At 37.8% G+C, this 16,225-nt stretch overlaps 1 protein-coding gene across 12 annotated transcripts in view; it reads right to left on the reverse strand.

The window, feature by feature from the left end:
• Positions 1-16,225, reverse strand: part of Dnc (phosphodiesterase dunce) — a 467,245-nt gene that overhangs the window by 131,144 nt on the left and 319,876 nt on the right. Inside the window, exon 1 of one of the 12 annotated variants that reach the window (XM_078188076.1) lies at positions 8,266-8,653. The exons of the other annotated variants lie outside the window; for them this stretch is intronic. Coding sequence (XP_078044202.1) covers positions 8,266-8,504 — 239 coding nt within the window. The 5' untranslated portion in view covers positions 8,505-8,653. Of the gene's footprint in view, positions 1-8,265; positions 8,654-16,225 lie in introns of those variants that run through there. 12 annotated transcript variants of the gene reach the window in all.

The raw sequence follows: 16,225 nt of genomic DNA on the forward strand, positions 1-16,225 counted from the left end.
CAACAAAGGCAGCGCCGCGCCGATTACTTTAATTCGATTCACCGTGTTCCAGTTTCGGTCGCGACGTACAACCGAATCATCGCCGATGACGTGTCTATTCGCTATCATCGCGGACATTATTAATTGTGCGCTAATAACCGTGAAAAATATTCTATCGGGAACGATATACATATGTGTTCCACGATGAAATAAACAAATTGTTGATTCACCAATTATTAATCGCTAATCGCTACGTTTGATTCCAATTTGTCCAGCAATTACCGAATCGCGTGGAAATAATAGGGCCGACCCTTTATTTCTCCAATTCGAGCATAATTTCGAACTTTCGAAAGCTAATGAGCATGCTTTAATTCGGAGCAATTAAAATAAATTTAATGTCGGCTGGTCGATTACGAACTTCTCTGCAGCACTTGCTCAATGTCCCCATACTAATTACTCTCTTTGCATATTCAAACGAATCGACAGCTTCTTGATGTTACAATATATATCTTCGTTAAAAATTCGGGATTTAATTAAATTTTTCTGGTTTCATTAAAATTTGTAATTTAATTTAATTTTAATCCTAACTTTAGCTTAATTTATTAATTTGATTTTAATTATTACTTTAGTTTAATTTACTCGTATGACTTTAATTCTTACTTTAGATTAATTTATTAATCATATTTTAATTCTCCCTTTAGTTTAATATATTAATTTTATTTTAATTCTTACTTTAGCTTAATTTATGAATTCAATTTCAATTTTTACTTCGGTATAATTTATCAATTTAACTTCAACCTTTAATCAAAATTATTCCTTCAGACACAACTTTTAATTCACCTTAACATATCAATTTGATATTAATTTTTCAGATACTCTAATTTATTCGTTTAATTTGAATATTAAACGCATGCCAATTTATTCATTTGATTTGCACTTTTGATGCAATTTAATCGATTAATTTAATTTAAATATAGATTGCTTTCGGATCTTTCATTCGTCGCGTGATCCAATGACGCAGAGTGAATAATGACGAATTGATAATATTAATTCAAGTCGCACGAACGTCGAATTATGTAGCCCGATCGGCTAACAGTAGATCGAACGAAAAATGATTTTCTAATTACGAGATTTCTAGAACGAGAACAGATGACGTTGATGACTCCTCGTCAGTCATCGGGATCGAATGTCAACAACTGGGTGCCGCGCAACGGAGGCCATTTCCGTGTCAGTGTCGGCTGGGAATCGATAGGGCCAGCACCCGTTTACAACAGGCACGCATAACTACCCGAAATAAAGAGACGTTATGGTTGCGTCGTAAATCCTGGCGAACGCTTTAAATCCAAACTTTCTCGTATATCTTTCGCGTTGCTCGTTCTGCAAACCATCAAAGTCGGCAACCCTGACGAATGCTAACAGTCGAAACTTTCCCCGACATCCCCCCAAAACTCGTCCGTAAACCACCATTGTTTAAATTAAGGGTAAGACAGCCACGAAAATTATACCGAAATATGTTCCCTTGTTATTAGAACGATTCTCATGATTTTGAAGAGCGGTGCTACTTTATAATTAATTCTGACAATTTTAAAACCGAAGAAAAGCGTTGTTATTAATTTACATAGTCGGATAAATTGTTTAATTGAGTCTGAGGATTTTGACACTTAGAAAAGATGTTGAGAGTAATTTTAAAGATTTTATAAATTCTGAAACCTATAAAAAAATATTGTTATTAATTTTAAAGGTTTTTAAAGAAAGAAAATTTGTTTAATTAAGCCTGACAATTTTTAAAAGGAAACGGTGTTATTTGTTTAAAATGGCTTAAAATGGTGTTGTTAATTTTGAACATTTTATAAAGTGAGACAAATTCTTTAATTAACCCTAACGATCCTGAAACCTAAGAAAAGTGTTACTATTAGCTTTAAACATTATATAAACGTAGACAAATATTTTTTATTTAGACCCTAACGATATTAAAAGCAAAGAAAAATATAATAATTAATTACAAAGACTTAATAGACCAAGAGAAATGTTTCACCAAATTTCTGACAATTCTAAAAACCAAACAAAACTATTAATTCTGATGATTTTACAAAATCGAGTACAATTGTTTAATTAATTCCAACGATTTTTGCAATCGGTTAGAAATATTCCCAGCGAATTGTGCACGTATTCTTCGAAGTGTAGCGAGCGAATCTCTCGCGGACCGTGTCCTAGAGCATTCGCATTAAGGACGCGCTAGGCGATTGTTGCTATCTTTTGTTTACCATGTACTCGGAATAGATTTGCTTTGTAATCCCGATAATACTCCGAATTTAGTAGTATGTTTACAACGGGGGTGCTCGATAACGATTTGCACAATTTTTCTCTTTTTACAAGGCGTAATCTCGACGCGGAACTCCGATAAAACCGCTCGGCTGAAAATGAAAACAAAAGGGAAAAATAGAAATCGTTGCCGTGTGAAATTGATATCGGCGCGAACAACGCGATCGCATCTCCCGTTTCTTGCAAATTGGTAATTTCGCACTCCGACCGACGACTACCGCCTGTTTTAATTAAGATGAAATATTACCTTGTCGTTCTTCGTGGCTCTCAATCATTTTTACATTATTTCTGTATCTTGCTTTAATCGTTTCTGATAGTTTCTATGTTTATCATAATCTTGATAATGCTTTATTCATAATATTGATAATGTTCTTTCATAATCATGATCCTTTCTACGTTTATCATAATTATTTTTATCTTTACGTTCAGTAATCTCAATCTTTTAGATTCTTATATTCATTTCAATATTTTCATACTTTTATATCTTGTATGTTCATATTTCATACGTTTTTATTTTTATATAGTTATAATTTATGTTTTCATTTTTATATAGTTATATTTTATATGCTTCTACTATTACATTGTTATATCTTGTACGCTTTTACTTTTATATATTTCTATCCTATATTTTATGTTTTCACAACTGTTTCAATAAATCCCAATAATTTCCCAAAGTTTCTGTTTTCAACATATTTCAAACATTTCTCAAAAGTTTTCATTTTTACACGAATCTCAGTAATTTCCAACAATTTAAAATGTTTAACGTGGTTTCACTAGTTCCAAATAATTCTGATCTTTACAGTAGCCTGTTATGCATTTACTACTGTTAACAAAACCGCAGTTCACGCCGTATTCACGCTGGTCCGCCATGGAACTATAAATTTGCATGAAAGTCCGCGATCTAATTGCGGAATTACGGCTTGGGAAATTTATGTGCGACAACGTTTCCGATCGCAGTTATTTATAAAACGATGCGTCAACGATTCCCGGACCGGTGATATATTTTCGATAGAGACAGAGAGAAAAAATGGGAGCTGTCGCGCAAATCATAATTAGTTAATGCCCGGCTGGACTAATTACCGCTCTCCGGAGGAAATTCACAGCGGAGACGTTAATGCCGTTACCGACAGCTTACGGATGCTCGCAGAAATGCAACAGGCACTGTTATAGCGCGTTAATTTCGCAATTACACGTGGCGATTAATACTGAAACGAATTGGAATGCGCGGATCAACGACTGTTTCAACGATCTAACGAGCGTTTACACGATTTGTTCATTTGCTGTCATTTCGGTTCAGAGGGCAATCTCTGTTACCGCGATTCGAATATTGTTCCCTCAAAACTAAAATAGTCCTTTCATTATTTAAAAGTTATTATCGAGAAGCTATTTATTCAAATTATTATTCCAGAATTATTGTCCTAGAATCTGCTGTTCCAAAATTGTTAGTGAAAAATTATTAATGCAGTGGTATTATTTGGAAAGTGTTGCTTCAAAATTTATATTTTATAATTATTATTTCAACATTATTATCCCGGAATTATTATTTTAAAATTGCTGTTTCAGAATTTTTACTTTTAAAATTATTATATGAAGATTATAAATCCAGAATTATTATCTCGATATTAACAAATATAATAACGAGACTCCGGGTTTTCCGTACACCCGATGGATGACGACAAACAAACAAGCGTCGAGTGAAATGGAAACAGAAATAAAACCTATCGTTGTAGACGCAACGGAAATAGAAACGGAGCACCGCGGTGCAAATAGAGGAATAAATGATTGATATGAGCGTGGAATTGGAATTAGAACGAGTCTGTCGTCGAGGTTCGTAATAATGGTTATCCTATCGAGTGCTGAGACGAGGCACACGCGCCTCGAACGTTTAGGCGTGGCGGATGTGTGTCCATAGCTGCTGCCAATATAATTTTCCATTAGCCTGACTGAATGCAAGCCTCGATTATGCTCGAAAATTAGGTCGTGAACGTAACACGGCTAGAAGAAGGATTTACTACGGTATACACGGTGTACCGTTGCCTAACTGGAAACTGTGGTCCACAAAGCGATACCCTAATAGATACATTATAGACGGTAACAAGTAGAGATCATAAGATTTAATTCTGACCTTTTGGTCAGTATTTGCACAATGGAAGAGTATTAAATATTACAGTTAATGTGACTAAACTAATGCACCTAAGTTGAGGTAATCTACTTTCGAAACAGACGGTTGATAGTTAATAATTTTTGAGACATTTAACGTCGAAGCATTACTTCGTTTTCCTTTTCTGGAAGTACGCGTATAGTTAAATATATTTTAAAAGTTACCTCTGAATTAATGTTAATAAAATTGGTAAATAAATTAATTGTTGTCATGAATTCTGCAGCCCATTTTAAGGTTATTTTTATTTTAATTTTAAGAAATACATAAGTCTTTTTAATTCTTTGAGAACAAGTGTTCAAGCTACGTTCGGTATAATACATCGATTTTGACGAGATTCTAGTATAGTATAGTCTGCTGGAAAATGTTTGATACGTATTTTATTCTGTTTACAATAGTTAATAGAAGCGTATGGTGATTATCCTCAATTTTGGGAACAGAAATAATTTTTCTCATCCTCTAAATGGAGTTTTTTGCTGATATAAAAAGAGACGTGTCAAATATTTTTCAATAAACTTACTATAGTAAAATCTCGTTAAAATGACGCATGACGCTTAGAATAATCCTCTTGTAAATTTGAACTGGATTTAGACAATGTTTGACAATGATTGACGTAGAGTTTGACTAGTTTCAACTACGTCAAGGTTGGAAGACGAATTAATGACTAAATTCAGTCACACATGTCTCTTTGATCTTGATTAATTTAATCTAGGCCTAAATTAGAGGCTCGGTTAAGTTTAGACCATCTAGAATATGTTTGGCAATTTTTAAGGTAAAGTTCAACAAGCTTTAACTATGTCAAATTTAGTAGTCTAAATACTGCGTAAATTTAGACACATATCGTTGAAACTAAGTCTAGATTAATTTAATCTAGGCCTAAATTAGAGGTTCGACTACGTTTCAACCACCTAGAATTTGTTTGACATACAGTTCAACTAGTTTCAATTACGTCAACCTTAAAGATTTAATCAAAAACTAAATTTATTCACACGTGATCGAGTCTAGATTAACTTAATCTAAGCCTAAATGAGAGGCTCTTTTACGCATAAACCATATCAACTATGTTTGACAATGTTTGACGCAGATTTAAACCAGTTTCCACTACGCCCACGAAAATTTAGTCATACAGCTCAATACCAGATTAACTTAATCACGACTAAATTAACTCAATTCGAGGTTCGATCAAGTTCAACCAAGTCGACAATTGAATCTGAACCCTCGTAAACCACACCAAACTTAGAAAACACTTAACTTCGTAAAATCAAACTCACGTCTCTTCCAGTCTCTCCGTTCCTACACGCACAAGTTCCAACCGTGCTAACCCTGATCGGACCAGTCTTATGTTCGCCGCAGTTGCACCCCGTTTGGTCAGGTTCGACCGATCGAAATCGCAGAGTTCTGGCGGTGAGATTTTTCAGGGACCGGGCCGCCCCGCGTCACCAGAAAGGTCGGGGTGAAAGCTCGGTATCGATCAAGGAGAGTAGTTGGCGTGCCACGCGGTTGTTAAGGGTGTTTATCACCTACGTGCTTTTCAGGGTCGTCAGATTTGTGTCAAGAACTCCCTTCCTCCGGCCGGCCGATGCGCACGGATCGCGGGAGCCGCGAAAGAAGCTTCGTCGAACGTCTACGCGGAAGAATTTACGGGGGGCGACTCTGCGGTCGCGGGCACACGTTTTCCGAAAATCTTGGCTCGACTGTCCTCGGGGATGATCGCGGTTAGGGGGATCGCGACCTCGACTTTTCGCCACGCAACCCCCTTCACGCGAATCGTTTCGCTCTCGCGAACGGGTTCGTTTAATGGTTATGCTCGTACTCTTTCTGGGAAACCGGCCCGGGAATGGAAAGCAAATTAGAGGAACACGGTAGCAGGTAATTACACAGCGGCGCAAAGTAAAACGGAGAACAGGTGTACGTACAGGGTGTTTCAGAAACATGGCGGCTCGCGAACCGATGGTTACGTAATTTTTCATGGTGTGAATAGGTCGTTTAGGGAGGCAGAAATTTAGTTATCGTTTCAGGGGGGGGGGGGGTGATTATGTATTATTATATATAATTATATATTATTTTTATAATTGTCTTGACAGTTTTTCAAGAGTCTTAATCGTTTTTGCAGTATTTTTGTATATTGTCATAGTAATTTTTATAGTAGTTTGGATAATTGTTTTAGATATTTTCAAAGAGTCTTAATAATTTGTATACTACTTTTATAAAGTGTTTTGGCCACTTCTAAGGAGCCTTGATATTTTTTCCATTATTCTTTTATAAATTATTTTAAGAGTTTCTAAAGTCTCGAAATAACTTCTCTATTATTTTTATAAATTATTCTAATCGATTCTAGAGACTCTCAATAATCTTTCAAATATTTCTATAACTTATGCTAGTCGCCTCTAGAAAGTCTCAATAATTTCTCCATTATTCCTATAACTTATCCTAGTCGCTCCTAGATGTTCCCAATAATCTTTCTAATATTTCTATAAATTATCCTAGTCGCTTCTAAGGAGCCTTAATAAATCCTAATTATTTCTATTTTTAGTCACGATAGTTTCTATCACTTTACAATACCGTGGAAAGGAAGTTGATAGAATTGTGCCATCTATAGGGTTGTCTAAGCGGACGTTGCAGCGGAGCGATCATTTTTCCGCGAGTTTCCCGCGAGTGGTGGTTTTCAGAATTGACAGGGAGGGGAGGGGGGGGGGGGGAGAAAGTTCGCGCAGCAATCGCTTCTAAGAATAACCGAGGCGGCCAGATGGTAACGACTTTTCGTCAGACGGTAAGCTGCGCCAGCGAGCGAGCTGCACATCGATTACATTATCATTAAGGGTTGTAAGTGGATCGGATTTAATAAACCCAGCTGGATGTATAATCTGCACCGGGTATTAAGCGCTGCAGCTTATTTCCAGGAGGTTACCATATAAGGACGCAGCGGAACATCGATGAGATTACCGGCGCGGTGGTTCGTTTATTAGGACCATTCGCTTGATTTATCAGTCACCTGTTGTCGACGGATATCCTAAAAATAGCTAACTTGTTAAAAAAACGTATGTATATAGATTTATTCTTTATTACACTTATTAGTATATTATATACTATAATTTATTGCTTATTATATTTACTAGTATATGCTTCTTATTATCATTATAATTATTGTTAGATATTTTTTATTATGTTTTATGTAAGTGCCGTACTCAATCCCTAATTCAATGCTGAAATATTAAATCCGTACAGTGATTAAAATTCGTCAAATAATAAAATGGTAATAATAAAATAATTAAAATTAAATTGATACTGACATTAAATAAAAATTGAAAAATGTCTGTTTTAGATAACAATGAAAATAAGAAAGAGAATTCGTAATATAAATGAAACTATTCTGAACGAATTTTGCGAACTATATTTGTCCTTCTTTCTAATATTATTCATTTTCTAATAATACCTTATTAACGACACAATTTTAAATAAAAAAATATGCACGAGACTGTGTAAATATCTGTTCGTTTAACAGTTAGATTAATAAGATATTTAAACATTTAACTTTTATCATCTCCGTCTCGTTACAAACGCAAGATATTCGAAGTCTAATAATTGCGTCGACCAGCACAAATTTCAATTAGACCGGGTTCTGTTAAACCTGAAAGATTGCTGATCAATTAATCATCGGAGACAAGCTGCCCGAATTTTTTTCAAGCGTCTTGAAACGTAATTGAAAATCCCGGCGACAGTTTCGAGATTTCGGACGGGGGAACGAGGACGCCGGACGTACCAGACAGTCGCCACTTAAGAAGCTAATTAACGGTGGCCCGACTCACCTCTTGTTACGATCGACGTAGAAACGACGGGAGTGGCGTCTAAGACGGTGCCGGCGTCTGTCGATGTACGGCAGACTAATCGTGGCCTCTCTCGAATTCCTTCTCGAGTCGGTCCGGTCACGATTATCCTTGGCGATCGAGTTCCTCCTCGAGTCCGGCTTCTGGTTTTGCTGCTCCTTCGACCGGACTATCATCCAGATGAAGAACAACAGGGCGATCATCGTCGTGTCTTCGATCATCGCCTCCCTTCCTCACGGCCATCGATCGAGGCATCGATCACTCACACTTTGAACGTGAACGTTAACTCCACACGAGGTCACTCATTCCCTGGTCTCCATTGTAATTAGTAATCGCACTCACTTCGACGAACACGAGTCTCCACTTGGTCCGTTTCAGTCATCGCCAGTCGATTCTTTGTTACGAAATAAGCACCGAGCAATTGTTTTATCGGTTCGGTAAAAACAAGTCGGTGTTAAACGGTGTTCGACTGTGTAGAGAAAGGCTGATTTCAGCGAGACCGAAGTCAAGGTTTAGGTCGATTCGAGTCAGTTCGAATCGACGGCTGAATTAAAGTTGATCGGACCATAGCCGGGTCTACTCAGGCTGGTTTGGTTAAGGAGTATGCTTAACTTGGGGTATATTCCACTGGGAGTGGAATGATTTAATTTAAGTGTAAGAGGTGGGCTAATTCTGGTCGGGTCTAAGAACTGAACTAATCATGGTGTAGGTTGTATAGGCTTATTCTTGTTAATTCTACAATGAGCTAATTTTTGTCAAGGTTATATTGGCTAATTCTTGTTAAGTCTAAAAATTGGGCCAACTTTGAGAAAGTTTAAAAGTTGAACTTAAGTCAGGTCTAAAAGTTGAACTAATTTTTGTCAGGTCTAAAAATTGAGCTAACTTTTGTCAAGTCTAAAAACTAAGCTAATTTCGGTCGAGGCTAAAAGCTGAGATATCTTAACAGGTCCAAGAGCTCAACTAATTTTTGTCAATTCAACTCGAGATGTCCTAACTTCTGCGCCCTGGGATCAAAAATATAAATAAAAAGAGAGATTTACACAAATTGACAATATATATGTTAGCGCAACGTATTTTTTAAAGAGAATTCGGGATAAAGACGACCGAACGATGGTCGGTCGTCGATGGATTTATGGCAGGGTTCAAGGATGCACGTGGCCCGGAGGGTAAGCGAGACTAAACAGTCCTGGCGATATGCGACGCGACGGCTGATGACCGCAGTGGGTCTCCCAGCTATCGAGTGTTGAGCCATTGACTGTTTATGGAAAATGTGTTTAGAGAAGGCAAGCAACCGTCGTTGCATTGCCAAAGAATGAAACTCTGTTCTTGGAGGATCTGGCCACGGAGTGGGGAAAGCACAATTGCTTTTTGGTAAGAGGACGGTGTTGGACCGCACGGCACTTACCCCAGAACCTTGGAAAAGAGCAGTCGTCTCGAATAATTAGCACAATATTTCTAACATATATATATATTTTTTTATTACGATCATCAATCAATATGCAAGATTTAGAGAAAACTATTGCATTGTTTATTAGTTAAAATATAGTAAATAATATTACAATATATATTAATAGCTTTGATAGAACAAATGTTGGCTGAAAGGCACAGAATTTGGACACCTGTGCTGAATAAGGAAAAATTAGTCTCGGACATTGATTGAACTGTATCGAAGGGTTAAGCGTGTTCCGATAGAGTGGTTAAACAACAACGATGCCAAACCTCGCCTGTCTCGTCAGAAATATGATGCCATAAAGACAATAGGACGGATGACATAATTGCAATCCTCTGGACAAGCTTAAACAAAGGGGTACATTGTGGCAGGCAATGGGCAGCCGGTGGCAAACAATAGCACGTCTCCACTCGCGCGGAAACGAATCAGCGTTACGCTGTACGCAAGAATGATCCTCAATCTTTTCAGCTGCAAAGTAACCTAACCCACGGCCAATTAACATTCGAACAGCTGACCTTTCTGAGAAAACTATAGCCGAGCGAGCTCATTATCTTCGTCAGCTTGCTTCGAAATGTTTAACTTGTTTCCTACGTAGAAACTTATAAATAAAATTACTTCAAATATAACTTCGATTACGTAATTATATAAACTATATAACTATACAAAGATTACAAAACATAAATTATATGGAAATATGATATTGATGAATAATTCATAGGAAAATTAAATCTATACATATTTATGAGCTTACAATGTATTTATATAGACTTGAAATTTACAAATGAATCTGTTGTAAATTTGCATAAGTTTGAAATTTATAAGTGAATCTGTTATAAATTTACAGAAATTTTAAATTTATAAATGAACATATAAATTTATATTTTGGAATTTGTAAATGAAACTAGTGAAGTTATATTAAAGTTCAAAATTGTATATAAATATTATCTAATACGATGTGTATATATACAAATAGGAATTTTTGTAATCTGTACGATAGAATTGTATTCGCGGCAACAATTGCGACAGAAATCTCGAAGTCGGACGACCATGAATGCGAACACGCTAAGAATCGTCCTGCCAGCCACGTGTCCTCCGCTGTTTCCGGCATGCATCAATAAAAATGGAGGAATCTCTGCACGCGGATACGCGTTTCCGGCTGTCGTCGTGTCCGAGAACAATAAATATTGTTCGAGGAGCGACCGGCGTCCTAAATCTCGCGGCTAATGGATCACCGTTCGCAGCGTCGTCCTCGCGAGTTATCAACTTGTCGCTGATTCCTCCGATGCATAAAACAGAGTTGCTCGCTGTTCCGCGGCGTTACGAGGATTCAGCAACGAAACTACGATTCAGCGACAAAAATCTCGATAATTCTACTGCGGATTTCTCGCAGTACTGCAAAACGTTTAATTCATTTAATTTAATCAGTTCCAATTTGACGTAGCAAAAAGATTAAAAGAATTCAACATCTAGCACGATCAAAAAATAAATAAGAATTAAAAGTCTATTAACAACGACTAAAGAGAATTAAATTTTTTAAATAAGAATTAATGAATCTATAAGTACGATTAAAGTGAATGAAATATTTTAATAAGAATTAAAAAATCTGTCGACTCGATGAAACAATAAATGAGAATAAACATCCAATTAAAGAATAAATAAACCTCGCCACCCAGCAAAGAATTTTTACAGTACATAGAAATCCGCAGTCTAATTATAATGAACATCCTTGCACATGCATCAGCTATCCCCACTCCCTCGAAGTCAGAAGTGACTTAATTCCCTGCGAACACTGTCTACGCCATTCTATCATCCTCCCAGCGCGCGCGTCGCCATCTACCCCCCACCCCGGGCGTAACTTATTTCCCTGAGAACCTATTTTTCCCGGAGCATCCCCGACGCCCCTCCTTTTCTCCTTTGACTCTTTTCCCGTGATTCCGCGGTCTTTGTCGCGGCGCGGCCGAACAAAAAAATTCATCCCGGCGAGCGGAGTGCTTCACAAATATTAATACTCCCGCGGAACTCCGGGAGAGGCGGTCCGTGGAGGGGTGGGGGCTTTCTTGGTGGTGTTCGCGACGGAATGACGTCACGGCGCCCGACCGCCAACGCCGCGATACTTCCAGTCAATATTTAGCGATCGAGTCACGGCTCCGCGGAATCGAACAAAGAGAGTGCCGTCGGTGACGAGGTTAATTGCGCCTCGTCCGGCAAACAACGCGGTTTAATCGGACGATCGGCAACCGGGATTTCGCCGGAGACAAAGGCGGAGATCGGCCACGGATCGAGGAACGCGGGCACTCTGGAACGGATCACCTATTTTCTTGGACATCGTCGGCCAATTGTCGGAAGAGGTCGAAGAAGTAAATGGGAATTACGGAGCGGAGAAATTGCCTGCTAATATCTACGGTTAATTAGTTAGATTCAATGTATCTGAATAACGTATATACTTATGTAATATATTTATTTGTTTACTAATCGCAGCCATTGGTAGTTCACTTCTCGAATTGTTTATAATCGACTTATATGTAATAAGAGTTTAGACTTTCATATAATTGTTTAAAATTGTATATTCGACTAGTTTCGACTTATATATAACAAGAGAAAAATGTGAAATACAACCATATTTCATATAGCAATTTTCCTGGTTTTTAGTTTCCATTTAAACGACATTTTGTACGACAAAGTGCATTTTATTCGTATAAAATTAAATCTATTAACTCGTATCAACGGTTACACATTTAACCATTTTTAAAACTATATTTTGTCAGTACAAAAATGACTTTGGAACGCGATGAACAATTTGGTGCACCAGAGTCACCGTTTGAGTGCAAAGGGTCAAAGCACACTACATTGCTCCAAAACTTGAGATCATATTTGTAAATTACATTTAAATATATATTAAAACAATTACCATATCTTCAACTCTCTATACAGTCTTAATCAATAACCCATTCCTTTTTAATCCAACCAGGATAGCATCCAACAAAATTCATACCTCCATGACTATAGTCTGTTTCAAAATATCAAGTCAAAATCTTATAAAACACGAAACTCGAATTTCGGGAAATAAATTTTAAAATCTGAAAAATACGATGATATTCAAAGAAATCTGTTACTGCGTCTGCACAGGTCTTTTCAAATGGACGATTAACAATAGCACTGACCGATAGAAATAATTCCTGTACTGGGAAAGAGAATGATCAGCCGACAGGCTCTATAAATTCAAGATGAAGGTTGGCTCATCCGGAAACGCCCAATTTTATCAGGGACACGGATCGATAACGAGTCAGTGAGCCGGGAAATCGCGTGGCCCCCGCGATAACGCCGGGATCTTTTAGGCCAGAGACATTGTTCCACGTAGTGGCGGGATCCTGGGGTACTTGTTGAGTCCGCCGCGAGCCGGGAATTTCAATTTTCGTAATGGATTCCATCGATTCCGTCCGCCGTAACACGTTCCATTGCGATTCCATTGAAAAATCCGGACGCGCCGCGCGCGCTCTCTCCCAGTTGCGCCGCACGGTAAATTAAGGCAGTTCATCCCTTTCACGGCCCTCCAATTATTTCAGACAATGCGACGCACGAAGGGGGCCGTAAAATGTCGGAGAAACACCCTCGCGCGCGTTGTACAGGCTGTCTCATGGTTCTCGTCGCGCGAAACATTTTCCCCGAGTAAACAGTCAACGCCGTGGGAAAATCAAAATTGACGCGATGCTCGCGGAGTTCGATTCCCAGTGTTTTTAGGTGAATTGGAAATAATAGTTCTTTGTAGTGGAAATCATTTTTAGGTTTATTAAAAGAATATTTCTTTCCCATGGAAGCCATTTTTTGACGATTTAGAAATAATAGTCCTTTGCAATGGAAGCTGTTTTACAGTAAACTAGCAAACCGGGCGAACTTCGTTTCGCCACCAGATGGCTTCGTTTTTTGTAATATTTCGTTTGGGGATTAAAAGATGAAGAAAAGTTATTTTTTTTGTTTTATAAACCATATTGGTTTGTAGTACATGCTATGTATCAGAGATGGCGCTGTATGTGAAAAATGATTTTCCCTGTTTTCCTGCTTTTCTGTTGAAATTTTTCCAGAATTTTGGTTGCTATAAACCTCACGGAGCCCGAGACCTTTCCAACGAATGCAAAACCGTGGAAATCGGTTCGTGCGTTCTGGAGTTATAGCGTCAGGAAGGAAAACCCGACTTATTTTTATATAATAGATTACAAATAATACTTCTCAGCATTGGTAACCTTTCTTCGTTTATTTTGAAATAATAATTCTTTGCAATGGAGCCATTTTTTGGTTAATTCGATATAATAATTCTGTACGATGGAAGCCATTTTCAGGTAAATTAAAAACAATTATTCTGTGTAACAGAAGCCATTTTTTGATTAACTCGAAATAATAATTCAGCGCAATGGAACTATTTTGAGATAAATTGAAAGTATTAATGAATTAAGTATAATTTACGTATGCATCTGTTTTTCGGGAATACAGTATTTTCTTTTTGTACGACTAAGTGCATTTTATTAATTTTTTTCAGCAGCTTCGTCTGAATTACACTAAGGAATCTATATCACTCCTGTTTAATCGTCTTAAGTAGATTCAGCCAGTCATGGTTAGACCGCATATAATCGTCGTATTGTCAAATAAACCTCGCGGCATGAATGATGATCATGCTCTCAATTGCAATTAAATAGTGTAGCACTAACAGTACGTTTATGCGCGTGTAATCGTCTTAAGTAGATTCAGCCAGCCGTTACCAGACATCCAATGAACATACTTTCCTATAGATCTTGCGAAACGAATTACTACTACTCTCGCAATTGCATTTGAATAATTCAATACGAACAGTACACATTAATACTGCATAATAATCCAAAGCAGATTAAGCTAGCCATATTCAGACAGCCTATTCGCATTTCACATAGAAATTTTGTATTATAAATTACTGTTCTCTGAATTGGAATTCAAAGATCTTGCAAACACAGTTTAGCTAGTCGCGCTTGCAAAAATCGCTTTAAATATAAACAAATTTATAAAAATAATCCCGCGGTCCCGATGGAACAATTTCTATCGTTGCCACGGAGTCAGCGAAACAGTAAACCGAACGGCACCGCCTCGAGACATTTCACTTCGCATGCAAAATCCGCGGTCTAAATAGCGCCATGCTCAGAGGGACTAAATAAAAAGTAAATAAAGAAGGACACCATGCGAGTGCGTGCCAACGGCGAGAGAAAAACAGGAATTAATTAGCAAATGAACGAAGGTAAATGAAACGTCGCCTCTAAAAAATTTAACCCGGTTTATGGCTGCGCTCGCGTGCTGCTAGTTTTTTGCCGAACGCGTCAGTCCATAGCTTGCCGTTTCCACTTACCGCGGGTTCTGGGAACAGGGGCGATCTCTTTGTTTATTAACCCTTTGCGCACGAAGCTATTTTCGTTGTATTTTAAACAGATTCTCTGATCCACGGTATTTCTGTTTTATAGAATTTACTGCGATTTACGCGGATGAAGTTGAGCTTATTAACGAGTACATTAGCGACAATAGTTTGTTACCGATAATAGTTTATAAATGACAATAGTTTATTAGCGATAATAGTTTATTAATGAAAATAGTTTATTACCGACAATACTGATTATTTCAACAATTTCTAAATGTAAAGGAGTTCGGGACTATTACAATATTTTTGAGAATTATTAGGGCGTCCCATAAGTTTCTTCCTTTTTTGACGCGAAATCAATAGACGATATTTATTGTTCAAGGGTGATTTATTATGTTTTATACGAACCCACCTGCTCTATTACCTTCTTCCATCTCTCAGGAAGCCTCGTTATGCCCTCTTTCCAAAACAGTTCAGACTTGCAAAATATTCATCGAGCTGCGTTTTCATTTCGCGTTCGGATTTCTCACATTTATCGCGAAGAGAATTGTTTAATAAGAGAAACAAGTAATAATCGCTTGGGGCAAGGTTCGAGGAGTTAGGAGGATCAGGTAGAACGTCCCAATCAAACTGGAAGAGTTTCTGTCTTACGGCCAACGCGACACAAGGTATAGCGTTGTCGCGATGAAAAACGACACCTCGTCGGTTCGCCAATTCTGCCCGTTTTTCGGCTACGGCGGCTTTCAATTTATCGAGCCGATTGCAATATTTTGCAGAATCGATCGTTTCACCTTTTGGAAGGAGCTCGTAGTACGCTACACCTTTCCAGTCCCACCAAATGCGCGATAAAACTTTCCTCGGACGAAGTCCTGGCTTCGCAACAGTTCGAGGTCGATTTTCCTTCGACCAAGTGCGTTTTCGATGCATATTTCCCTATAAAATCCAAGTCTCCAGTGATTTGGCTCATTAAAAAAGGATTTGTTTCGTGTCGCCGAAGAAGGAAATCGCGCATAGATACGCGGTTCATAAAGTCGGTCTCCGTGAATTGGTTAGGAAGCCAAACTTCATACCGGTTCACGTATCTCATTTTGATTAAATTTAATTTTTAATTTTTATTCGAT

Source organism: Augochlora pura, chromosome 7 (genome assembly GCF_028453695.1).
Source record: "Augochlora pura isolate Apur16 chromosome 7, APUR_v2.2.1, whole genome shotgun sequence".
Taxonomy (NCBI): Eukaryota; Metazoa; Arthropoda; class Insecta; order Hymenoptera; family Halictidae; genus Augochlora; species Augochlora pura.